Source organism: Corvus brachyrhynchos, unplaced genomic scaffold, assembly GCF_000691975.1.
Source record: "Corvus brachyrhynchos isolate BGI_N302 unplaced genomic scaffold, ASM69197v1 scaffold167, whole genome shotgun sequence".
NCBI classification, from domain to species: domain Eukaryota; kingdom Metazoa; phylum Chordata; class Aves; order Passeriformes; family Corvidae; genus Corvus; species Corvus brachyrhynchos.
In genome coordinates this window covers 2,748,433-2,775,921 of record NW_008239547.1, presented here as the reverse complement: position 1 = coordinate 2,775,921, position 27,489 = coordinate 2,748,433, and the positions used below count along the sequence as shown (strand labels likewise).

Here is a 27,489-nt window from a genome sequence, read left to right as displayed (position 1 = left end):
GGGGGTCCCAGTGCCCAGGAATGTTCTCAGATGCTACTTAATTTATGAATATAAAAGTAGCTCTAGACTCAAGTTCCCGAGCAAATTAATGTTTAATTATGAGTATCAAGTAAGGCAAACTGGACAGACTCCTCCTCCTGTCCTATCTACATCCAAAATTCCCAGTAGTGCCAGTCAGTGCCCTGGTAGAAGCTATGGGGTCTGTTTGAGACATATGGTCTCTGGTCTAAAGCAGAAGAGGAAACTTAACCGTTCCTCAGCATCTTCTAGCTATACTCCCACCTAAAGCCACTCAGGATATGCAATCCACTTTCCTGCACTGTTGTTGGATCATCAAACAATCATTTCCAGTGACATGTTATCAGCTCTGTTTACAGGCAGATCAGACAGAACACTGCAATGTGTTTTATCTGCTTTTCTGGAAGACGCAGCTGCCTTCAAGCAAAGCTTTGACTCGCAGGCAGCTACAGGCAGCATTAAAGCTGATATGCAATAGCCATTCTTTTTACAGAGTAAACAGAAGGTGAAGTTCAGGCTGAATGAACTGCCTGGAGATCACCACATGTAACGCCCAACTCTGCTGGCTGCACCGTCAAGTCTGGGGAGAATTAAGCTACATGGTCTGAGGATTTTCTTTGGGGTGCTTGGCTCCATATAAATGGAAAAAAGGAAGGCTTGGTTGCAAACACTGAGAGCCAAGGGAGGCAATGCTGCAAGTGGATCTGAAGCAGAGGGACAGAGGATGCTAGTTCACAGGACCAGCTGGGATCACCAGCTTGGAAACATTAAGTGAAGCACGTGGCTGCTGCTGTAGTTATATCCTAAGATGCAATGTGTAATCTTAGAAAATAAATAAAACCATATTAAATTTTCATGTCATATCAACAAAATGATGGTCCCCAAACTACCACTGACTGCATAAGCAGAAGAAGCAACAGGTGAAGGATCCTGCTTTGACAGCAATGACCTGGCACAGTTTATTTTTTATTTCTAGCATCTGTCATTTTGCAGCTCGACTGAGTCATTCTGTCAAACTGTTCTGTTCCAGACTGGTGATTTTTATTGTGATACAAAAGCTACATCAGAAAGACAACAGGTCAAGCTCTTCGGAAGTATACTGCCCTCCTACAGTGCAGGGATGATGTCTTATCTACATTTTCTGGACTAACAGTGAACATGCCACTAGTTACTTTGAGTTTGTAAACTGATGTGATTCTACTAACAGTGAAAAGGTACCAGTGGGACATGTATGGCATCATGTCAATACAAAAGATTGCCTACACTTCACACTTGACACACAGACACACACACAGATACTGACTGCAGGTATAATTTCCACATCAGGAAAGATGGCTGAATAAAGAGTATCAACATTTAAGGCCCAAGACCTCAGAAAATATATTTAGATAGACTTATACCATCAGTTACTGGCTTTCACTGGAAAGGATAAATCCCAATTGAGGGAGAGAAATTAACAGCTTTCTAAACAAATCCCCAGCTGAAAGTGTCCAAATTAGTCATTATCTACTTCCCAAGTGATTTCTCAAGACCTCAGCACAGAACAAACTAGAAGCACACCACTGAAGAGAACACTCTTTTGGGATGACATTTTGCTTTATTGTTTCTGACCACACTGAACCTGAGCAAACCTGGACTGAGAGGCATGCCATGTCAACAGCATGACAACAGCATGGCAAGACCTGCATCACATGCATCATGTCCTGTCCAGAGAAAACATACAACAACTAGAAAAAGAAGTTTTGGCAATTATGGGGGCATATGAATACTTCTGAGAGCCCCCATCTTGTGTGTAGCCAGCAAACTTGGCCACATACCACCATCAAAATATCTCAATTCCACCACACTTCTTCACTGTGCAGGTGATCACACACCGGAACATGTTGCCCAGAGAGAGTGTGGAGTCTCCCTCACTGGAGATATCCAAGAACCATCTGGATGCAATCCTGTGCCATGTGCTCTAGGATGGCCCTCCTCGAGCAGGGAGGTTGGACCAGACCCACAGTGGTGCCTTCCAACCTGATCCACCCTGTGATTCTGTGAAGGCCGGTCTGCACACTGAGGCCACTAAGGGTATCATAAGCTTGCTCAATAGTTACAGGGTAAACCATAGGTACCAATAGCACTGGAAACAGGGGGAGGCAGACTGTGCTGCAGGATTGTTTCCTCCATACTGGAAGTGTACCTGACTTCAAATCCTTACCTGGAGCTCTGTGTTTAATAAACAGCAATATTAATATGTGAGGATATCTTGATGGTACAGTAAAAATTCCCAACCAGATAATTTTGTATACTGAGTAATGAGAGAAACAGTGCTGTTTCCAAAACATTTTCTGCAACATTTCTGCTGCAGAAGCACTTTCTGCAACAAATTATATTTACTTTCAAAAATGTTATTTTGAAAATACAGTTTCCTTCACATCTTCCCTAGAGTTTTAAAGTGATTTTCCATTGTGGGAAATTAATGCTATACAAATTTATAATGTAGGGCGAGCATAACAAGCTGTGAAGATGTATTTTACCTCAGTGCCTGGTAAAATCTACCACTAGTAGGCAAAGAGACGTGTCATGACTTAATGCTAACCTACTCCGCACAAGAGTTTCCTAGATTAGTTTTAATTCTACATATATAAAGGTAATCCTACAGTGCTTAAATGAAAGTTCCCTTTCTGGATCAACACTGACATAATTTCCAGGAGTTTAAACAGACTGAGGAAGGTGGGAGGAAAATCACATGCAGTTCAAGGAAAGGCTCTGCGTATTGGGAGACAACAGGACAACAACAGATTTCCCACTGTAATCAGATCCACTCACTCCCATCTGAGCAGCACTGGACTCATATTTTCCTGCATATTTAATAACATGGAAAAAGTCTAAAAATATTGCTTGCTTTGATGAAAATTTATTGATTTGAAGTAGCTTTTGTCTGCCAATCTGTAGGTAAGCCTGGAGTGAGCAAACAACATTATTTCTTTAAACGTAGCCTAGGATTCTGACATTTTTCATGCTATGCATAGGTTTTATTTTCTCCTTTCACCTGCAAGTCTAAATTCCCACCTGAGAAAAGCTCAATTTCCTGGTGGATCATAGAACAAAAAGCTTTCTCTGCCTGGAGCTAGTTCCAAGAACTGCAGCTGGAGTCTTTTGACAGACCAGCTGAGCTTTGCTTTTCCCCAGTGCCTCCTTGCTCCCCAGCTCACTGCCCTGCTGCCTGCATCTGTCCAGCTGCCTGCCAGCTCCCATTGCAGGAGATAGTGAAGCTTCTACCGGTGTGTGTGTTGCTTTTTGATGTGCTTTTGTTTATATCACCATATCATCCAGGTAGGTCTTATCAGAAATGGTCACTCCTCAACAGGATTTGCCCACCCTGAATGTGTGTTGATGGATGTATTAGGCACTGGGGAGCTCAGAGGTAAAAGTCTCAACAAGGGGACTTGCCATGTCACGTAACTAGGTTTCAAGTGATGCAGACCAAGTCTCCTTATTTATTAAATCCTCATCTGCTTTGTGCTAATTATCTCTTCTAATAAACTACTTACTGCACTAATACCCCCACGAATGCTGCTGGGATTAGCAGAACTACAGAGGGCCAGTGAAACATCTGACACTCCACTGTCAAACTCTGATGAGGCAGAGCTGCTACAGAGCACACTGTAAACCATGAAATAAAAAGCCCATCAGTCTGTCCCCGGACAACTAGCAGTGACATATGACAGAATGGTTAGGTTTGGAAGGGACCTTAACAATTACCTTGTTCCACCCCGGTGACATGGGCAGGGACACCTTCCACTAGACCAGGTTGCTCAAAGCCCCATCCAACCTGGCCTTGAACACTTTAATGTCTCCTGTTTGTCAACTACTTGGTCTTAAGGTTAAATCACACCGAGCTCATGACCACAGAATCTGATGCCTAAAGTTCTGAAAACCCCAGGTCCTTGGGATAAGCACAAAGCCATCTCTTTCCAAGTCCGCTATTGAATGGTCAACACAGCCATTTAAATACTCTCCTCCTAACAAATCTGTTTAAATAACTACATCACTCTCTCAGTGAAAAATGAGGTCAGCTCCTCAGACAATTTTCTCCAAAAGCAAACCAATCTTGTTGAAGTCTTTCCTTCATCCAAATTTGTAGTGACTTTGTGACAAAAACTTTAACTCATAGATCCTCAAGACTCCTGCCACTAGTAGTTTGGTCTAAAGATTATAAATCCTTCAGCCTATATAAGCTCTGGCTAAGTTAATTATTTGCATTTTAAAATTCATCAGGTGGTTATTATCTTTTTTGCAAATCTAAAGCCATTGAGTTCTTTATCCTTACCAAAGACTTTCAGAAAGGCAGTACAAAAGATCTCAAGGTCACTATTTATCAGGAAGCTTACACTGTGAAAACAGATGCAAGAGCTGCCTCCTGGTAATCTTTTCCTACAACAGGTCAAGAACATTTTCAAGGCTTTAATTCCAAAATTTGCTTCACAGACTACTGTGGAGTTGAATATACAAAAGGCAACTCCTGTCATTAACCTGGCTTACAACATTTTATTTGACAAAGGCTGCTGAGTAAAACCAGCTGGGATGAAAAATTCCCCTCCTTGTTAATGCTGCTCTATCTAACACTGCTCCTCTACCACTGAAAACATTCACAGACAATTTCAACAACCTTTTCAATTTTCAGAGGCATTTTCTACCATCATCAATAAGGTAGCTGGGCAAAACCTTATGCCAAAGCTTGTACTTTTGTTCTTAAAATAGTCATACTACAAACAAGGAAAGTCTTGAAATGGATAAAGCCCAAACCCAAACTCAAGTAAATTTGAGAGCGGCTATTTATATTGATGAAGAAAGATCATGGTGCTAATAACAGCAAGGTCGGGGTTCGTTTCCCTCACAGGCCATTCACTTAAGAGTTGGACTTCATGATCCTTGTGCGTCCCTTCTAGCTCAGAATATTCTGTGATTGTACGATTTTCTTTCCTTTCTTCTCCTCCTTAAGTTCACTGGCAAGCATTGTACTTCCGATCAGAGAATGATAAGCCCCACCTAAAAAAGACAGTACTTTTCCAGCATTTTTAATGTGGCCAGAAGACCAAAATACCTCACTCTTTTTAAGCTAAGATGGTAAATATTCTGGTCCATTTGCATGATGTGAAAAGCTGCCACTTTATTAAAGATTTAGCAATCCACTGCAGCTGTACTACGTGTTTCACAACTTCTATAAATGCATTCGATTAATTTATTCGGGTACTGCATAAGAAGAATCTAAGGCTTTTCACTGGATCAAAAAATAGTGAATAAAAATTTAGTGGGCTTGAGTGAATTACAATTCACTCTGCTAGCAGTTATTTATTGTGAGGACTGAACTATATATCCATGGCATATTTACAGATCACTATACTTCGTTTTTTGAGAACTGCACTAAACAGTAGTTGGCAGCTGAAGGAAAACAACCATAATTTCACAGATAAATGTTTTCATGTTCACAGATAGATGCCTCATTGTTTTACCCTTTGTATCCTACTTCACTAGTAGTTAATATGATACTGTAACTGTTTGTTTGTGTGTGCTACATTGTGGATTTGAACAAGATAAAAAGCTTTCACTTAAAATATCTCATCCTTTACTTGTTTTTAGTCCTCATTACATAGCGAGTTTCTACACTAAAGCAGAATAAAATGAAATGTGTTGCTATGTGATCTCTTTTGTCTTATTAGCTGTTTTAACAATATTAAAAACTATTTAATAGTGTTCTTCTAATAATACCATACAACTATGCTACTGAATTTTCTAGAGCAGCATCTGTGATCCTGCAGCTTTCAGGGCAGATGTAGCTCTTCATTTTACCGAGGCTGACAGTTCATGGCTGACATCCCTGGGACCCCATTAATGCACAGACCAGTACAGGTGCTTGCATGTTCTCCACAGCCCCAGCAAGGAAGAGGTTCCCAACTCTGCACTAAAGGAACAAATATATTGATTTACAAGATCTAACCACAGAGTTTGGGTTTGGATTTGTTATCACAGAAGCTTCAGTGACCTAATGATTTTTTTGAAAATTCCACTTGCAGGAGATGAAAAGCAGGAAAATTGATTTCTCCTTGGAAGTCAAATTGTGTTTCCTTTATAAAGTTTCTTGTGATGATGAGATTCTCTTGTGGATCTTCAAACTCCATGTGATGTCTGGCAATAGCTATATTTGTAAGACATTAAAGATACAATTTTTTAAGAAACAGTGGGGTCAGTAGACTTCTCTGACAGAAGTGCTATTTCTCTGTCAATCTACGGACTGCTGGGCAAGCTCAGATCTGGGAGACAGCAGCAGGTAACAGTAGGAGACCTAGAATAGATGCAGGAATCTGGAAACAAAATTCCCAAGAAACAGAGAAGACTGTAGAGAACTTGATGTAACTTCAAAATTCACCAAGCCAGACCAAATCAAGACCACCCTGCAAGAGCTTGGCACACGAATCAAGAATTAGGCACAAGCACTGCTGCTTCTGGTCTGATGCATCTCATTGCTTTGAGGTTTTTCCATTAAAAAATAAGTCACCTTGATTTTCTGAGTTTTCTCTTTGTATTTTTGGAGGGGGATCCTGCAGGAGCAGCTGCAAAAAGCTCAAAGGTGTCACTGACTGTGGGTCCAGCTGCATTTTCAGAGGATGCTCAAGAGAAGTATTTCTCAAAATAGACTGGTTTAAGTATACTACATGGAAAAAAATCCAGTAAAAAGGAGTCTAGGAAAAGAACTGTATCTGTGAAGCACTGACTAAAGCACCATACACAAAATCTTTTGGCACTAAAGTATCTCCTCACAGATTTACTTGCAAGCACTTACTTCCTTTTCTGCTGTGCAATGACATTCCTACACCGAACTTTAAAATGGCAATTCATTATTAAAGATGCAGGAAGCAAACATCAGCAGTCGAAGGGACAGGAGCCTGTCCTGTCTTTATACACTGCAACAAGCCACATTTTTATGTCCTTATATCATTTGGAGTGTGTTTTTGTTCTTTCACTTTGCTTCTGTCAGAGCGTTTCAGTGCTGGCTAAATTGCTTCCATTTTAAATGACCAGAAGCATGTGCATCTTTACATATCCAAATAAAGCCACATTTATGGTAAACGTTTACTTTTTTAACACATCATCCTCCTAATTTTATCACTTCATTGATAATCATAAATACGCATTTCTTTTCAACCATGAGGACGGAGGAGGATACATTGGAAGGTCCAGTCTTTGATGAGTTGTGCTCTCACTTAGATACATTCATTGCCTTGCCAGCTAATTAAACAGCTCAGATGTAGCAGAAAGAACTTGTCTTGACTTCTTTTCCTTCTTTTAGGTGTGAGAAAGAGTAATAATCACACCCACTGGACACAATCCTTCCCTCAGATCCACAATGCAGATTGCTGTACCTAGCAGAGCTCAGAAGAGGTGCTGGGTTGCCAACACCCTTATTATATGATGCCAACTTGACAGGGGCTAATGAAATGTGGTACAGAAAGACACATAACTGCATTATTTAGTTATAATATTTGTTGCCAGTTTTTTGCCCACTTTAGTAAAACAAATGTTCACCAATTTATAATGAGATTGACAGGCAGCAGTGTTTTGTATAAACCCTACTGCAAAAGAAGCTCTTTATCAGCACTGTGTTCTCCTTCCACTTGTGGAATAAATATTAACTTTATCTCATGGTTGTGCTTGCAGGTATCATGGCTAAGGCCTTCATGTGTAGTTGAAAGGAAAGTTTATTCTTCAGCTTGCCTGCAAAAGATAAGATTCAAACCCCTTTTTTAACAGATAAAATCAGGAACATCTCCACCTGTCACAAAAAATAAGTGTCAACGCCAATAGAAATTGAAACCATAAACAACGTTAACTTCATTGAATAAAATTTACATGCTATATTGTTATTATTAAAATATTCCTCTGTAAATGTGCACCTGGAGTAACTTACACTGAATGGAGGGAAACTGCTGGCCAGGGTATTAAAGCTCATCAGGCATCTGGGGAGTTATTACATCTCTGGTTGATTAACTCACAGAATAGCCAAGGTTGGAAGAGAGAAATTGAGAAATTCTCTAATACAACCCTGATCCAAGCCAGATCAATGACAGGAGGTTACTGAGGACCTCGTACAGTTGGGGTTTGAGTTATTAGACTATGTCAAGAACCTCCTGCAGAGGGGAAAGCAAGAGACCAGTTGCTGGCATGGAGGAGCAGTGACCCTCTGTAGAATAGAAAGTCTAATATACAAGTTAAATGGCAAAGGTTCCCATAGAAGCTTCATGTCTTTCACTGCAAGTTCCAGGCTCTCAGGAGATACTTAACACGAAGGAAAATCATCATATAAAAATATGCCTCTAATCTATCAATATAGGGGTGCAGATATGGCTATTAGAGGTTGCAGTACTACTACAGTCTGTTCCTTGCTTTGCTAGTCATCTTATTTTACATTCTCCATTCTCAAACACAACAATTGCAAGGGTTCCAAGCCTTCATTACTTCAAACTCCCATCTTTTCTTCTAAAGACAGATGATGTAGAGGACAAACAGACATTAATTCATAACCAAGCAGAGTCACATAAGTTCCCTGACAAATCGCCCCAATTACTTGTTTCCTTCACTAGGAACTTTAGGAAAAAAAAATTCTTCAGTAAAGGTAAGCAGAACAAAATAGAATTTTTTAGGTACTTTAGTATGCCAAACACCTCTCCTGCTGGAAGAACAAGTGCAAGAAAATGAACATTAGTATGTGCAAAACAGTTCCTCAGCTAAAACAAATTCTGGTCAGAACAAAGTTAAATACAGAAGGATTAGAAGAATGCACTTCTTCAGTTTATAATACTATAGTAACAAGACAAATAACTAAAAAATCCAGCAGCCAAAAAGCCCCAGCTGTATAAAACTGACACCTGATAAAATGCATCCCTATGGATTCCTGTGCTCCAATTAGCTTCAGCTTGGCTTGTGCAAGCAGCACAGTACACAGCAATACAAATGAACCCTGTGTTCTGGCATATAAAATAAAATATACAGTTATAAGACATTTAAAGAATAGTAGCCTGGAATCATTGTATAGTGTTAGCAATATCTGATTAAAATTAATTCTTTGATAAGCTTCCATGATCTTATGCCAGGTAAATGCTCAATCGACTATGTTTACTCTCAATACGTGTAAGCATGTGTGGCAATCAGAAAAAAATGCTAATTAGGTTACTAATGAGTACTTCTGAGGAAGCTACAGTTTCTTGGAAACTAGTTTCTGAATGTCTGTCTGAATTTAAATTTTGGGAAAATGATTAAAGTTGCATGTCTCGGTAATTGCTTGCTGGGCAAGAACAATGCCATGCAGCAGCACATTCCGGGGGCTGACTGGCTGGAAAGCAGCTTTGCAGAGGATGACTTGGTGATACTGGTGGACATCAAACTGACCATGAGCCAGCAGTGTTCCCTTGTGCCAGAGAAGACCAACAGCCTTCTGGAACATATCAGGCAGAGCATGTACAGCAAGTTGAGGGGGGTGATCCTGTGCTTTACTCACCATTGGTGAGACCAGAGCTGGAGTGTTCTGTCCAGCTCCAGGCTCCCCAGTACAAGAGAGACACGGACATCATGGAGATAAACCCTGTGAAGGGCCACAAAGATGACTGAAGGACTTGATCACCTTGCAAGGGGAGAGGCTGAGGGCTGGGACTGTTCAGCCTGGAGAAGTGAACGCTCAGGGAGAAACTTACCAATGTATATAAACATCTGATGGGAGGGAGTAAAGATGATTGAGCCAGACTCTTCTGAGTGGTGCCCTATGTCCAGATAAGAGGCAATGGGCACAAACTGAAACCCTGGAAAATCCATTTAAACATAAGAAAAACCTTGGAGACATTCAGAACCTGACTGTACATGGCTTGGAGCACTCTGATCCAGCTGAGCCTGCTCTGAGCAGGCAAGTTGGACTCTATGATCTCCAGAAGTCCTTCCCAACCCCAGATTTTCTGTGACTCTGTAATCTTTGTGCAGTTGATATACAGATGTATAGATGGAAGAAAATATATTTTCTTAGTATGCTTTCTGTAACAAGCTTTTTAATCAGATCTTAAATCTTAAGATTTAATATGCTTTAGAACCGTATTAGTATTAAAAGCAGTTAGCAGTAGAAGCTCTTTTGTGTAACTTGTTCTATGATCTTCTGAGCTTTGACTAAATATTCTACAAGGCATCACAAATTATGCTCTCAGGTGCCCACTAAAGTACACATTTTCACTTTTTTTTCCCTCAAATTTATTACTATACAGTGCCGTCATCCATTCTAATGAAGAGGGCAATGCAATTACTCATAATCCTCAGCACGATTATATACATCACTGCAACATAAAACTTCAATAAATAAGTGAAATGTTCTCTTTATTTGTCATTCTGCAATAAAATACTCAAGTTAAAAAAGTTAACTGCAAGAAATACTAACTCTCATCTTCTATGTTTCATCTCACAAACAGAAGAAGAAATAGCATCATCTGACAAGCTGAATTCCACAAACGGTTGTTTTCTGTTTTGACCATAAAATAATGAAAGAAATTTTAATTTAAATTGCAGTCAAAGGTTTAGTTGTCAAGAAAAACAAGAATAATGTTTCTATTTAATGAGACACAGGAGAGCTAATTTAAATGCCACAATTTTCAGGACAAAAGAGGAACAGTTGATTGCTATGAGATAAATAAAACACTCTTGTATTCTCACTGAAATCAAATGTAAAAGATGTAAGAAATACAGACACAGGCAATCTACCCTCACAGAGCAATGTGACCCTATTGCCAGCAACATGGACTGAACAGAATGGGAGTAAAATGCAATAAGCCTGAAGCTCCATAAAATCTGCAAAGACTAAGGGCAGATCAACCCCATCTTTACTTTGTGGTCACATACACTTTAGAAGTGCTGATAGCCATGATGTTTTTTAAAGAGTAGTTGTTTACAAAGAAATATTGCAATTAGAGAGACATCAAACAGTGCTAAGAAATGCAGTGGCAATGACCTTGCTTCACAAGCAAATAATCCAAGGAAGAAAACAGGGGGGAAAAAAAGGGGAATTAATAAGATTTCTCTTTAATTAATAGTCAGATATTGACTCAAGTTCACACTTGGTGACATCCATGCAACAAGAGCTAATCACACAAGAAACAGATTTGTACTCTTGAATATAACAGCTTAAATGTGGTGTTTCATGTAGCATGAAGATGAAAATAAATAAGCCTGGTCTAACTGAGCATGCAGACAAAAAGGAGCAGAACACTCACTGTGTTTTCACTGAAAATAGTCTAGATACATAATTTGGTTTCTGTATTCTATCTGATAAGTCTTGCAAATGGCATTGATGACTCTGACTTTTCATGCTAATGATGCATGATGACAGACTTGAGGCTGTCCAGGGCAGGGCGTGCTGCCAGCTCTTCATACATCTGAGCCTGCTAGGGCTGCATCCAGGCTGCAAACCTAGGAAACAGCTAAGCTTCAATGCTCACTGCATTCTGAGAAGACAGCTACAAAACCTGTCTTGTTAGTTTTGATTTCCAATATATTTCAGGGTACTCAATTTTGCTGTTCTCGACAGTCTTGTGTTTATTCCAGAAACTGAGGAGCACACCCAGGAAACCCTATTGGGATTTGGGACAAATAGCATTGTGTGGGTTTGTAGGATGATCTTTGTCAGTGGCTTTACTACAGTCACTATGCTTCTAGTAAATAGGTGCAGAAAACAACTACAAAGTTCACGGACTTGATTTATAAATTCTACCTTTTTTCTTACAAAAAAGCCTCACAGTTGAAGTCTCAAGGGCTTTGGGTTTTTTGTTTTGGTTTTTTTGTGTGGTTTTTTTTAGAAGGCTTGTGCACTCTGGCTGGACTGCAGATGTCACAGACAGGACACTCTGTCCACCCTGTGACTCTGTACAAGAAAGTGTTGGTCAGCTGAGGGAACTGCATCTTTAGGAAGGTGTGGCAGCTGGTGGCTGTGCCCCTCCTGTCACACAACACTGGATTGTGCCCACTGAGTAAAGCAGACTTTGGCTCTTCATGAACACTACAGAAGGAAAACAAAACACAGACAAGTCTTAGCTCTCTGTGGTCAATCTACCTTTCTCAGCGCAAGCAGAAGGTTAAAGTGTTTCATGGTGCCTGGGGATAAACCCAGGCAAGCTGTGCATGTGCAACCAGGAGCACTGAGGCATGGGCAGCAGGCATAGACAGTAGCAGCAAGCTATGGAACTGCTGCACTGACATTTCAAAGTGCAGGACCTCCTTCTCAGAAGCGGTATTTCAAACAGACACCCCAAAGAAGGTGAACAAGAGAAGGTGAAAAGAAGGGAAAAAAGAGAGTTTGTAATGTACCTATGACAAAGAATTGGTCTTGTCATTTGAGGTGGAGAAACTGAGCAACAGACCTGGTTGTGGCTGACATTTGCTTGAAAAAAAAATCAGAAGGGAATTACTGGGACCCCAGAATTAGCCCTTTAAAAAGCCATAAGAATTTGTCTAGCAATTAAATTACCTAAACAGAACTTTGGATCAGAAGACCTGTGGGACAAAAGGCATGTGAAAAAATCTACAATAAACACTGCACTGCACCTGATGGTGCTAGACAAGACATCTGTATTCTTCAAATACCAGTTACAGTGTTTGAAGAAAAAGATGCCTTACATGGAGGCATCTATGCCTGTTTGAAGAAGGGCTGAAGAGCGACACAAACCTGCCTGCCCTTACATCCTACACAGGACTAAACCAGCAATGCTGCTGGCTCCACAGGAGTGATGAATGAACCAACAAAGTACCCTGTGGTCAAGCTTAAGGTGATCCAGGGCTTACAAGCCAAAATGGCAGCTGAAATAATGCCTAGTGCTCAAAGTAAATGCACAGCTGATGTAAAGTAAGTGTAGTTTCGGAGTTAATTAGTGCTCAAACATCCTGTAAGCTGACTAATTAAATATACATACAGATAAATAGATAATTGGAAATTACTCAGTTTATAGCTTTTACCAACAAAAACATGGGTGAATTAAGAGGATAACAGCATGCCTCATTCTTGGTCTTGCTCAGCTTTGGAGAGGCAAGGAACAGGCAACTGAGGAACATCCTGGCAGAACACAGCACATTCATAAGAGTCCAAATGACCTATAGTTTTATGGTGATTTATGCTGCTTACCACAGGGCAACAGCTTAAATGGTGCTCTGACAAACAAGCAAGGAAGTAGGTAGTTCTGGTTCTCCAGAAGGGAAATAAAGACAGCTAAATATGCAACCCTGCCTCTGTAAGGCTAAATACAAATAGGAATTTGAAAGAAATATTTGGTTGTCCTAACCACGGAAAACCTGGAGGACATGGACTAGGCCAAATGCTAAGGCAACTGTGCAATACTTTCATCTTCAAGGGACAATATGGATATGGCACAGAAATGCTGTACTAGTTAAAAAGCACACCAGTATCAGGACTGGAAGCACCATCCCTATGTTACTGAGATACCCACCTCAGCTATTTGTTAAGAGTTAGATTTTTTGTTCAGTTTGGCCTCAAGCTGTGCCAAGGGAGGTTTAGATTGGATATTAGGAAAAATTTCTTCCTGAAAAGGATTGCTAGGCATTGGAACAGGCTTCCCAGGGAAGTGGCAGCCTGGAGGTATTTAACCCTGGAGGTATTTAAAAGATGTGTAAGTGTGACACGCAGGAACAGAGTTTAGTGGTGAGCCTGTCAGTGTTCAGTTTATGGTTGGTCTCAATGATCTTAAAGGCCTTTTTCAACCTAAATGATTCTGTGATTCAGTGTTTGGCACACTGCTGCAGGGCTCTATGTATTTTAGGTATCCACATGATGTTGTATCATGTGGAAAACCATCAAGTAATAGCATTTGTTTGGTAGTCCTGCCCCATGCTTCTATGCACGGCAGATACTCACGTTCTCCTTTGGGCAAGGTAGTTTATCTTTGGCATACCAAAATTTTCAGCCAGAAAAAACAAAAGCCATTTGCTAGCACAAAAATCATTCAGGAAGAACTCCAGGACAGTTATAATAGCTGTCCAAGATCCTGAGAATCTCTGATGAGACCTAAGAGTTCGGAGCAAAGATAAACAAGTGCCAGAATGCCACATGAGAGAAACAGCAAGCACAGAAACAAAGTTCAAAGATGAGTATAACTAATCAGTGGGCATCACCATCATGTTTGCCACCCAAATTAAAAGGAGCATGAAAACACACAGAATGGTCACAGAATGGTCAACAGAATGGTCAACAAGGATTTTGTGCCTTGCTCACATCTGTGGCCCTGATGGTGCAGCTGTGCAGCACACGTGAGTGCAAATCCCAATAAAGAATGCAAAAAACAGTAGGAGTTTGTTCACTGAGCTTCCAGACCTGAGGCAACATCTTAGGAAGCAAACAGAGCACCAGCCAATATTTCTGAGGCTACACACTGACAAAATTTCCTTATAAGAGACTGAGCCAGAGACAAAACTGAACATTCCATAGCATATGTTCTTGCAAACCCCTACATTTTCATACATTCAAATGGTAAAACAGTCTCTTTTTCCTGGGTACAACAGTGTCATGGCTTACCAACCAACACTAATAGGCTTTTGCTCCTCACAGGCCAATGGTAGCTGACACTCACTGGAAGCCATCAATTGCTACCTTAACACAAGTTTGACAATCATGCCCTACAAGGATCTCAGAGCAACACACAGGCCATTTTCTCAACTAGGAAAGTATCATTTTCAAATTGAATAGAAACTTAGAACTGAAATTTGGTCATTGCAGCCACATTCTCCAAAGCATTTGAAAAAGTGCAGTGGAGCAAAGTCCAGAGCTGGATTATGTTAATCCGATTTAAAAGAAAGAAAAGCCTGTTCAGTCTAAGACAGAAGGCAGACTTATCGCTGAGGCAAGATCCTGCATAAAGCAATTAAAGCTTTTACTAAGGGATGGCTGGGACAGTGTAATTCCAGCTCTTTTATCAGTTTCAAGCCTCTCAGTACTGTATGGAGTTTTGTTCAAAGCCAACAAGAGAGTGATTTCTGAGGTGCTAGAGAAATATCTCAGGAATATATGATGGTCATTTACAGACTGAAGGAAACCATAGGAGAGCTAGAAAGTACATGGTTTAAGAAAAAAATAATTTAAAATATTAATTTTAATACATAACTTTACAAACAGTGGCATGAAAAAAGTCCTAAAAGCTTGTCACATGCAAAAACTAGAAAAGCAAGTCAAGGAGAAGACTAGAAGACTGCAAAAATGTGCTCAAAAATTTGATTGCAACATCTGGAACTAAACAGTTCACAGATTTTTAGCCTTGTTTCAGTAAGACAGTGGTACCATACTTGCTTATACATATCAACTTTCTTGTTACTAGCCCTTGTGAAATTGCCACAGTATCTTCTGACATTTCTCCTTGTTTAGAAGCCATGAATTTATGTAATTTGAACTGAAGTATGATTTCAGACATGTAATGCTTATTTGCATTATTCCCAAGCGAACAGTGGAAAATATTATCAAAGAATTGCTGAAAAACATCTCTGACAAAGACCCTGATCCACATAGAGCAACAAAGCAGAACCAGTGAATCCCTGGTTGCCAATGCCTGATGCTTCTTAGAATAGAATGGTGAAAACAAGAATACCTGCACTGGTGAGGACTGATACCAGAGAGGCTTAATGGTTGCATAGAAAGATAGGCAAGGAGAAAAAAAAAGCTTAGCAGGATTTGCCACTTCCCAGCAGCTCTGTGCAAGCCAGCGCTTGAGGCACAGGCTGCCAAAAGCTGGGGCCTCCCCACCAGCAGGCCCACACTCACATGGAATTGTAACCTCCCCTAGACACACCTGGGAGGAACAGGTGACATCTCCCCAAAAGCCCAACAAGGGGGGAGAAGGATTTTTTTTGCTCAAGAAAATCTCAGAAGAAGAGACGTTGCTGTAGCAGAGGCCAAGGGCAGAACACGGCTCCACCAGCACAGCTGTGTTGCCCTGAACTGCCAGAGCATAGCACTGCTGATGGCTGGGAAGAGACTCAGAGACCCTTGAATAATTCAGCACCCCCAGCTAACTTAGTTCACACATTGGAAATAGGCACTCAAAATTTTACACTGATTACTAACACCTGGTGTTTTTAGATTTGCCAGAAACAGAGGCTCCAGCTTGAACCAAGTACAGTAACTGCAAGTATGAACAGAGGCTGACACTGTGCACACAAAGGAGGTAGGACTCAAGAACATCCAAAACTTGTCCTGTACTGTAATACTCTACAGCAGAAAAACAGTTTTTATTTTTAATACTATTTTTTTGGTAGTGAATATCAATTGAAAATACTACAGATTAGCTCTAAAAAGAATAGCTTAGTACTTACAACTGAATTAATACTGAAACTTTCTACAGGACCTACTGTGTATGTATTCCTGAGCTTCAAGCAGTCAAGCCAGCATTGTCTTGGCCTTTCCAGCTCAGATCATGGATCCAATATACCGCATGTTAAATTCTTAGAGCACCTCGGGCTTCTTTCAGAAAACCATCTATGAGGGTAACTCACCAATGTGCAGACCAGTACAATGCTGAATGAGCTTTATCCCTGTCTATGTTACAGCAGAGCAACACAGCATTTTATGTCACCAGTAGCTGGTTACCACTGATCAGATACTCAATTTTTCAAGAACATAATGGCAATTTTTGGCCTTCATAGAAATCCAGAAAAGAACAACTAATATGTGAGAATATATGGTCCAGGGACTGCTTTCCCCCGTACTTAAGATCCACATTACAGTAAGTGATCAGGAATAATGAATGTCAAAGCAGCTGGTACACTCCAACAAACAGTACCACTATATGTCATTTCAGTTTACAAATACACTTAATATCTTAATAGATCTATACTAAAAAGAATGCTTAATTTAATTTTTATTGCATGTTTGTAAAATATAGGCCAAATGCTGGATTAACCACTAAATTATACAGCTTGATCAGTTGTATAACACAGACCACTACATTTTTCTATTGAAACTCCTGCCATTTGTAGTAGTACTTAGCTAGAGAATCTTCCTAGAGAGGAATCAGTCTTGAACTGAAAGCAGCACAAAAAATTTTTCATTTCTCCTCCAATCTATGTGGAGTTTTCAATAGCTAAGCACCCTTCTGAGAAAAACGTATGCCAGATTGCTCATTAGAATTTCTCTGGCTTTAGCTTCCAGCTACCAGATCTGATTAAACCTCAGTCCAATAGATTAAAGAGTCTTTTGTGACTACTTTTCCTCTCCCTGCTTGTTTATACACCACAGAAGTCATCTCTCAATGTTCTTGTAGATCTAAAAACCAGATTAGCTTTCACAGTATCAAGCATTTTCCCAGCCCTCAAATAGTTTCTGAACCACAACCATCTATTGTACACCTCCTTTAAAAATGCATCTCAAGAATAGGACATAATGCATTTATACGAGTTTTGAAGATGTTGTCTCCTGTTGTAAAATCAATTCCCTACTGATTAACCTCCTATTCTCCATACATTTTTGTCTTTAAATAGTCCCTAGTTATAATTTGCCTTTTGCTTACATTCAAATGCATCTCTTTGACAAAGCCCAAGTTACCAAACAATAGCAACAGGGACATGGACAGAGATGTTTAATGCTTTTGTTGCCTCTGTCTGCAACACTGATGATGGGCTAAGGGGGTCCCAGTGCCCTGAGCAGGAGAACCATGGCTATGAGAATGAAAAACTCCCAGTTGATCCCTGAACAGGATCTGCTGTTCCAGCTGGATCCCTCTAAGTCTATGGGGCCTGATGGGATTCATCCAGGAACACTCAGCTGGATGATTCATCGCAAGGCCTCTTGTAATGCTTTTTGAACAGTCTTGGGAATCTGGAAAGGTCCCAGTTGATTGGAAGATGGCTAATGTTGTCCCAATGTCCCAAAAAGGATGACCCTAGGAACTACAGGCCTGTTAGTGTCTCTTCAGTGACCAGTAAAATTCAGAAGATTATTATTGTGGGAGTTATTGAAAAACACCTGAAGGACAACACAGTCACCACTCACAGACAACATGGCTTCACGAGGGAAAATCCTGCTTGTCAAATTTAATTTCCTTTTATGACAAGGTAACCCACCTAATTTATCAAGGAAAGCCAGTTGATATAATCTTTCTGGATTTCAGCAAAGTGTTTGTTACTCTCTCTCACAGTGTCCTTCTACAAAAGATGCCCATCTCACAGCTGGATAAACACATTATGGGATGGGTGAGCAGCTGGCTCATGGGTCAGGTGCAAAGGTTTACAGTAAATGGGTTACATCAGCTGACTGGTCAATAGAAGGGTTTTGTAGGGCTCCACTCTCAGCCCAGTTCTCTTCAAGATCTTCATAATGACTTGGACACAGGACTCAAAGTAATACTAAGTAAGTTTGCCAGTGATACTAAATTGTGAGGAGCTGCTGACTCCCTTGAAGGTAGAGAAGCCCTGCAGAGAGACCTTGCCAAATCAGAGGGCTGAGCAATCACCAACCACATGACATTTAAGAAAGACAACTGCCAAATCCTGCACCTGGGATGGAGCAACCCTGGATGTACAGACAGACTGGGGAATGAGAGGCTGGAAAGCAGTGCCACAGAAAGGAACCTGGGGGTCCTGGTCCATGGTAGATTGAACATGAGCCAGAAGTGCCCTGTCAGCCAGGAGGGCCAAGCGTGTCCTGGGGGGCATCAGGCACAGCATCACCAGCCGGGCAAGGAAGGGGATTGTCCCGCTCTGCTCTGCACTGGGGCAGCCTCACCTCGAGTCCTGCATGCAATTTTGGGCACCACAACTTAGAGCACCACATAGGAAAGACATTAAAGTATTAGAGAGTATCCAAAGGAGGGCCATGAGGATGGTGAAGGGCCTTGAGGGGAAGCCGTATAAGGAACAGCTGAGATCACTTGGGCTGTTCAGCCTGGAGAAGAGGAGACTTCAATGCAGTTGCAACTTCCTCATGAGGGGAAGAGGAGGGACAGGCACTGATCTCTTCTCTGTGGTGACACAAGAGAATGGCCTGAGTTTGTGTCAGGGAGGTTTAGGCTGGATATTGGGAAAACATTTTTCACCCAGTGATTAGGCACTGGAACAGGCTCCCCACGCCAGTGGTCATGGCACCAAGCCTGTCTGAGTTCAAGAAGTGTTTGGACAAAGGCTCAGGCTCATGGTGGGATTCCTGGTGCTGTCCTGTGTGGGGCAGGAGTTGGACTTGGATGATCCTTGTGGATCCCTTCCAAGTCAAGGTATTCTATGATTCTAGTGAAGAATACTTTTCATTATTATACTTTCTGAAACAGAATTTACTATTTCGCCAAGCTTTGTTATCCAAAATTTTGTGAGTAATCATTTTGTGCTTGGTTGTTCATTGCAACTGAAAATGCTAAATAGTATCCGGCTTACTCCTCATCCTTCAGAGTAGCCCACCAGAAGCTTCCTCTCCAGTCATGATTCTTCACTGACAATCAGCATACGTGATCTGAAAATCTCTGCTTCCACTGTGATCAGCCCGCCTGTGAGTCACATACTTCACTCCCTCATCATGCTCCTCCACAAATAGCTATAACTCAAGTATTGCAGTGTAATGCCTGGTTTCTCTTTTATGCCATAATCCCACTCAGCAGAGATACCTTGCTCCACTGACCAGTTCCATCCTTCCCACATAATGAGAAAAAACCAGTCTGTAGAGCTATTATTACTGGTATTGCAAATGCACGCACAAATGCACACCTACCTGGAAGGTACTGCATCACACACAAAGTTTTGCTACCCGAGGGAGGTCCTGGACTTGGATAAGGTCTTGGAAAGGATAGGTTCCAGATCCACCTCTGAAGCCCTTCTCCTATCATGTTTACCTCGTGCAAAACCAGCCCTTTCTCACAATATCTGCCAGGGTGCTCTTGCATGCCATGGAAAGACATCTGAGAGGCCTTGTGATACCTGTGTATCATTACAAAGTGCCTTCCAACCCACCGCTGGTTTTTTTCTAATCATGATAACAATGTAATTGAATATTAAAACACCAGATAATTTCTTTATCTTCTCTTTGAACCTTCCTAGCCAAACTCAGTCTGCTATGATAAAGCAGGATGTTTGCTACATTAAGGTGATTAAAAACCCAGCCCTTGGAACTGTACAGCTGTATCTACAACATTTTTATATAAATTAAATATTAATAGGAATATGGATGAGAATATTTTCCAGGATCCCAGTGCTCTAATAATCTTAAATACATTATATGCTGCTGATTTTTTTGCTTTAAGATAATGTTTATTAATCCCACTTCTACATGATGCCCCATCAAGGTTAGTTCTGCACTGTTTTTTAACAGCTGTGCTACATAACAGCTAGTTTATACATAAGAAAGTAGATACTTTATTCAGAAATATGAAACTGAACCATTATACTGTCTAGTTAAGGCTAGTTATTGCTTGACAATGGCAGGGATACAAAAGAGCTAAATAAGATTTTAATAATGCAGGTTTTATTGAGAAAAAAAGCCACAGCACAACAGAATGTGACTCATTTAATCTAGAAGAACTGCAAAAATGAGAATTTCATCTTGAAGGTGCATCATGCAAGAATGCTATTTGGAATTTACTCTCTAAAGCCCTGTTTTGTTGTATACCATAAAAATAAGTAAACAAAGTAGCAAGGGTTTGCAGCAGACAAGAGGCATGAATTATACTCATGAAATTAATTAATTAAGGCATGCTAACAAGAAAACCGATTTTTCCATGACTGGTCTAATTAGTGAAACTTCATTCCTTATGAACTCCTACTGTATGTGCGGACACTTTTTCAGCAAGCCCAGCTTCCTCCCTCCCTAACCTGGATCCCCAGCCTTTCACTCAGTCACCAGCCCTTAAAACCTCGTTTCTCTGCCACTTTTTCCAGCAGCCAGGCCCGAGGCACAGTGTGGCAGCCACCAGCACAGTGTGCCTACTGACCACCCAGGGCATACCACGCAAAGAAGGACCTGATGCTGCAGGTTTCAGCCTTTGCTCTGTGGGAACACTCATAAGGTCTGTTTTCTGCCCCAAAACTGCTTTTCACAAAGCTTAGTAAGACTCAGCGCATACAACCTCAGGTATTAATATATGCCACTTCCAGGGAAGAAATAGATAAATGGTTGGAAGAGTTACAGAAAGTCCCTACAGTGTAAAAATCTCTACAGCTTGACCAAACCACTGTATTGCAAACAGACTGAAATCCTGTCAGTCAAGTTAAAGCAGTAAAAACCCAAACAGTTCAACAAGACAGTATCAGACCAGCACTCTGGACACTGCCTTTCTGCAATAGTAACATCTGCCTTGAAAACAGATGTTCCTCCTTTTGTTTCATGTGAGGTAACAATAACTACAGAAATCACTATGGACCACATCCAGTGGCAAAATCCATCAAAACAGTGACTGCATCTGTCTGAAGCTACTTCACTCTTACCTTCCACAAGAAAAAAGAATAATTCAATAGGAAGTAAATCTTCCACTTTTTTTGTGTGTTCAACCAACATAACTATGAGGGCCTGACTCATTTCAAAAAAACAGGCTGGTTCACCACTACAGCCCATGCCCATCTCACTTTGCCTGCCAATTTAAGCTATTACCAGTAACCACTTCTCCGAGACAAAACTTCTCTCTGCAGTGCTTCATCACCAGTGTCCCATTTCATGGAACCATGGGGTAGAGGTGTACTGGCACTATGGAGCTGTTACCTGTTGGCACTATGCCCTGTGAAATACTGGCCATGGGATTATCCAGCTGTACAGGTTCCAACTGCCAAGGTACCTTCTGCTCCTTTCTGCACCACATTCCCACCAGACACTTTTAGACAAGTTCATCTGTATCCTCTTTCCCAGTCCTAGCTGACCTAGGGGAGGTGATATATGCCATGTGTTGTAGTTAGGAACGGTATTTCCAAATTTAGTGTTCCCACTGAAACAGCCCAGACCCCATGTTGCTTGCTGACTTTCCCCAACCTTCCCTTGTGGCAGGATGAAGAGAAGAACTGAAAGCACAAAAAGGTAAAGATCACAGGATAAGAACAATTTAGCAGAAACAGCAATGAACTAAGAAAAGGAACAGTAACAACAAATAATACTAATAACAGAGTGTACAAATTAGGCAAATGAGTCATACACGAGTGCTCCCCACCCACACACCCACCCTTCACCCTCAGTCCCCCTGCACATGGTGTGAGTCGATATCAAATAACCCCAGGGTCCTGGCTGTGCCCCTCCTGGCTGATGCTAACTTTAACCCTGTCCTGGCTGGAACAGGACACCATGTCCTTACCACTGATGCTTCAAGAAGCAAACTGACAACTTCTCTGGGGTCTCTGCTAGCATGAGTCTCCTCTTTGGTTAGATACTGAACCACAATCCAGAGAAACAGAGAGTCATTGAATTGTCTGGGGTGGAAAAGACCCTTAAGATCATCAAGTCCAACCATAAACTCAGCACTGCCAAAAGAGCCACTAAACCATGTCCCCCACTAAAACATGCCTCTAAACACCTGCACACTACCTACCCACACTGCTTTTTTCCTCTGTTCTTTACCACCTCCAAAACCTGTAGGAAGGTCCACTACTTGCTCCAACTGTACCAGATGGCAAAGCACAGCAATATAATCTTAGCACAGCATTTAGATGAAACGCAGAATTGCATCATAGTGTTAACATCTTGTTCTCCCACTAACACTCCCATCCCACCATCATTGCTGTCAAAAAAGTGTGGATTATGTCACTGTCATGTTTCCCATACCTGAAACATTACCTTCCCCATACCTTCTCGTTCTCCTCACTTTCCCACTCTCCTCTGTTTCTCTTGGTAATATAAGAAATGGAGATTCCCACAAACTAGAGACCCCATACCTGGGTTTCCTTTCCCTAAAATAGCTGAAAGCTATCCTATGTATGCACACATATGCATACTTTTGTCTGTATGTAGCTTTGTTTCATTCTTATGCTTTAGTCCAGAATTAAGGATTCTGTATTAATCCAGACATGAAGATGACAGAAGTTCACACAATATCAAAAATAATGAGATAACCTGTTCATAAAATACAGGGCTTGAAAAAGGACATAGAGAATCTTCAGTTACAGAAATATACTGAAAGGTGCAGCATCAGCAGCCCCTTTAAACCCAAAAGGTTAAATTTGAAACATCATTATTTCTTGAGTTATTTTGAAAAATTCATTGTTAAGGAAAGTGTTTTATTTTATGTTCATAGCTCTTCAGCTAGATTTCTTAAATTAAGCTCATTTCCATGCCCCCATCTTTCCACCCCCATAAACATCAGCTCGTTACTTTAAAAATGCACAGTGAATAAGAAAGAGGCAATTAAGGATGAGGCACTGTAGAAATTGACTGTGACAGGTGTTCAAAGAATGAATCAGTACATGACTTCCCTGTTCTTTTACTCTTCCTTAAGCATCTGCTTTTGACTTATTTTCGGATTTCCCCTTGATGCCTGACCTGAACAAAACCTCTGAGACCTCCTTAGGAAGTGAGGAGCTACAGGAAAACTAAAAAAGCTACAAAAACCCCAAGTGTTTCCAGTGACTCCTGGCTTTGGTTAACCTTCATGCTCCAGTGCTACTCAAAGCACCTCATTTGTTGAGAACTACAGCATTAGACTTTCTCATTATCATTAAGAGCTACCTCTACACAGTATTGGTTTTCCCATTTAACCCAGAAAAATCACAAGTTCCTTGCTGGCAATTGCTTCTTCCCCCAGGCAGGACACAGGTTAGCTGTGGGAGGGAACCAGTGCTTGTCATGAGTATTTGTGATGTCTGCAGTATGCCATTCCTCAACCCTGTAAGAACTGTGGATTGAATTAGATCTGCCAACATTTTCTACCAAATTTCTATTAGTATCACATTATTCCTAACAGCATAATTGCTGTGAATGTGTATAATAACATATATATGTACCTTGACTCAGTCTTTTGCAAGGCACACTCTGGGACTGAGATATTCCGCACCAAAAAAGACCACAATATCACAAATGTAGGAAAGGAATGGTTAGGATATCTGGGTGGAAAACAAAAGATAGATTCCTAGAGAAGTACTTCTAGATTAACATACTAAATAGGTTTTTTCCCTCTTTGTGTTACACAAAGAAATACAGAATTATTCAGAAGGCTATCCAATGCTCACAGCATGCTTAACAGTGAATCCAGACAAGGTTGCTCAGGGCTTTATCCAGTTGGGTCTTGAAAACCTCAGAGTATGGAAATTAATAACCTCATGAGCAACCAGCAACCTGATACTGAAAATTCTTTCCTTGTATAACACTGACCCTGATAATAATTCATACTATATGAAGTTGAAATCTCCTATTTCAATTTGTCATTGTCTTTTGTTCTCCCACTATACACTGCTGTAAAGAACTTCCCTGTGCTTCACCTCCCTGTGGGTGTTGGATAGCTCATGTTAGGTCCCTCCAGTGCTATATTTTCTTCATGCTGAACAAACCCTGTTATCTCAACCTCTCCTTGCAGGACAAGTGCTCCAAGCCCTGACCATTTTGATGGCCTTTCACTGAACTCATCCAAGTTCACTGATGTCTGGAGGCATCATCACAGATGTGGTCTGAGTAAAGGAGAATAATCACTTCCCTCAGCCTTCAGACTACCGTCCCGTTGATACAGTCCAGTCTGCTGCTTTCATTGCTTTGTGATGATCAAGGATGAGGATGCAGTGCATTCTTGGTTTCTTATTCAGTTTTGTCCTGTTTGCTGACCCTGTCAGCACATGTGCCAAGTAACACCAAACAGCTGAATGAGCAAAGCAGAAGACTTTCTGCCCAATTTTGCAGCCTATCCTCACTTAATATGAATGGAAGATCAACTGTCCTGTCAGGATAGCTGCTTCCTCACATCATGTAAAATCATATAAACAACCTGTTAGGATAGCAGAACTGCGGTGACAACATGAGCCACCCGCAGTCATAGGCTTTTTATCTATCTGATCTATAGATAACAAAGCATCCAAGCAAAGTCACCAGCTCCCTCTCTTCTCTACTGCTCTAGTTGTTTCACTTTTTTCATCAGAAATTGTTCATCCCAGAAAATACCATGGAGGTGTGGGATTTTCTTGATCAATTTCAAAGCAAAGATGTGACCAGACACAGCATTTTATAATTGGAGTTTACTAGCCTAAGTGTACACTTGTAACCAGGGACACAAATAAAAGGAAGCTGCAAGAAGGAACTCTGTTTTAATGGGAAAACAGGGGTTTCCACCCAAAATGCGACAAGCCAATAATACATCATGAAACACAAGATATTTTTAGTTCTCATTCAGTTTGTGAGCATAATATCAAACCTCCTCTATCTAACATGCCAACACAGTAATGAAAATAAGATAAAAAGATGAGCGAGTGTATATTATTCAATATGTCCAAGTATCAATATACTGCTTATCTCTTTGCTTGAATAAAAATACTTACAGAATGTATCAGTAATTTTTTTCATTAAAGTTTAAAGAGGGGAAAGTATTAGGATTTTATCCAGCATACACAGAAAAGGCTTCAATTTTTAAGGGGACTGTAGGAGTGGGAATTGAAGTTGGGCTGCTAAGTTGAGTCACATGTGAATGCACTGCCAATCCCACGGAACCCAGAATTTGCCCCACATTTTTGCTGGCAGGTACTGATGCTTGTGAGTGTGTAGCCTGTCTGCTACGACTCCCTGAAGAAAACAGTCCTTGACTTAAAAGCCATAAGAAAACATAGTAAGTACATGCACCACAGTCCATTGTTTTACCCACCATTGCTGTGTCTTAACACTTCAAAAGCATCTCTCTATGAACATTCCACAGGGAAACTTTTGGACACTCTATGAACACTTCTTTATTTTTTATATTCGAAGAAAATACATTCACCTCCTGTGAAAAGGGGTTCTTGCACAATTTTACAGTTGATGCATATATATTTTTCATCAAATCCTGTCAGCATTTATAGCTCTCAACTCAGATTAGTGGCATATAATTTGAGCAGGAAAATTGAAGAGAAATACACAGTGAGTTTAAAACCAGAAATGGCACTTGTTTATGATAATATTTGCAGCTCTTCCATCTAAGTACCCACACAGATTGCACATACTCCCACAGAGATGGAAATTAATATGTGAAATACCTGTGCAGCTTGAGTGTCACAGTTCCATAAACAGTAGCAAAGCCCAGAAGACGAACCCATCTTAGGAGAACACAGCGAAATATACTTGGCTCAAAATACAAAATGACAACCTATAGAACAGAAAGATAGAGAGAGCTTCAGTACTGCTTTCATGAAAAAGTAGTTCTTCATTCAAATGCAGAATAGTTGCAAAACAGGACAGCAGACACATTTCAGCTCGTACTGCTGTATATTCAGATTTTCTAGTAAAGCGTCGGGATGATCAGATCAACCAGCTGGCACAGTTCTAGGCACCAACTCCATTTTGAAGAGAGCTGGCAAAAACCCTGTGACAGACTGTGAAGTGACAACACTTTTAAATGCAATTCCACTGACTTTTCTTAACTGAGTGAAAACATGTACCCAGAGAAGAGGATAGAACAGACAAGGACATTTTCCTTGAGCTATTCAAGTAATAACGCAGCTGGCTTAATTCTGGTTTGATAGGCTGTATTTACTAGGTTACACTTCAAAGTCACTCCTAAAAAACCTAGCAAAATGATAGCTGCTCATTTTTCTCTGCCAAACTAAAAATGATTGCACTAGTCTCTATCCAAAATACGAAATATTTATGACACACTTAACTCTTTCTGCCCCATATATTTTATCTAAGCTATACCAAATCTCCCTATGCATCACCACTTATTTAAGGAAAATAAGCTTTTTGTTCACCTACGTATTTCTCTAATCACAACAAAAGAGGTCCTACAAGCCTTTTGCCCTGTCTGCCAAGGACCATGCACAAGGACAACACTCTGTAAGCAGTAACAGAAAGCTACTTCTGTAGGTACAGTGCATATAGAAGCTTCACTATCAAGAAAAATAGCACTCTTCTCTAAAACAGGGTTGCTCAGTGAAAGTCACAATTTGAACCAGGAGTCCGTTTCTTCTCCTTCCAACAGACATTGTCCCTGGTGTCCTGAGGGTTGATCCCATATACCTTCCCACTCATCTGGTCCCACCAGGAGCCTGCTGTCCCAGGGATTTATTGGTAACCTGTCCTTACCCCACCTGTGGACCCTGCTTGGTCCAACAAACCTAGATCCCGTGCATTCAGTGTGTCTGACCACAACCCGGTAAAACAACCCAATGCACCACAGTACAAATTAATTAGGTAATCCTGGTCTAGAGAAAGCAAGCACTGAAACATTTCAGGCCATCTGTCACAGCTTCATTTACAGTCAGTACATTCTGGCAGCAGAGGTAGTATTGTGCCTACTGGCTGTCACATATTATTTCCCTAAGTAAAAGCTCTTCTATGTGGAA

At 40.8% G+C, this 27,489-nt stretch overlaps 1 protein-coding gene across 1 annotated transcript in view; it reads right to left on the bottom strand.

Moving 5' to 3' along the window:
* GPR158 (G protein-coupled receptor 158) overlaps positions 1-27,489 on the bottom strand; it is a 193,376-nt gene that overhangs the window by 28,454 nt on the left and 137,433 nt on the right. Inside the window, exon 6 of the mRNA XM_017741540.1 lies at positions 26,185-26,294. Within this exon, the coding sequence (XP_017597029.1) occupies positions 26,185-26,294 (110 nt within the window). The remainder of the gene's footprint in view (positions 1-26,184; positions 26,295-27,489) is intronic.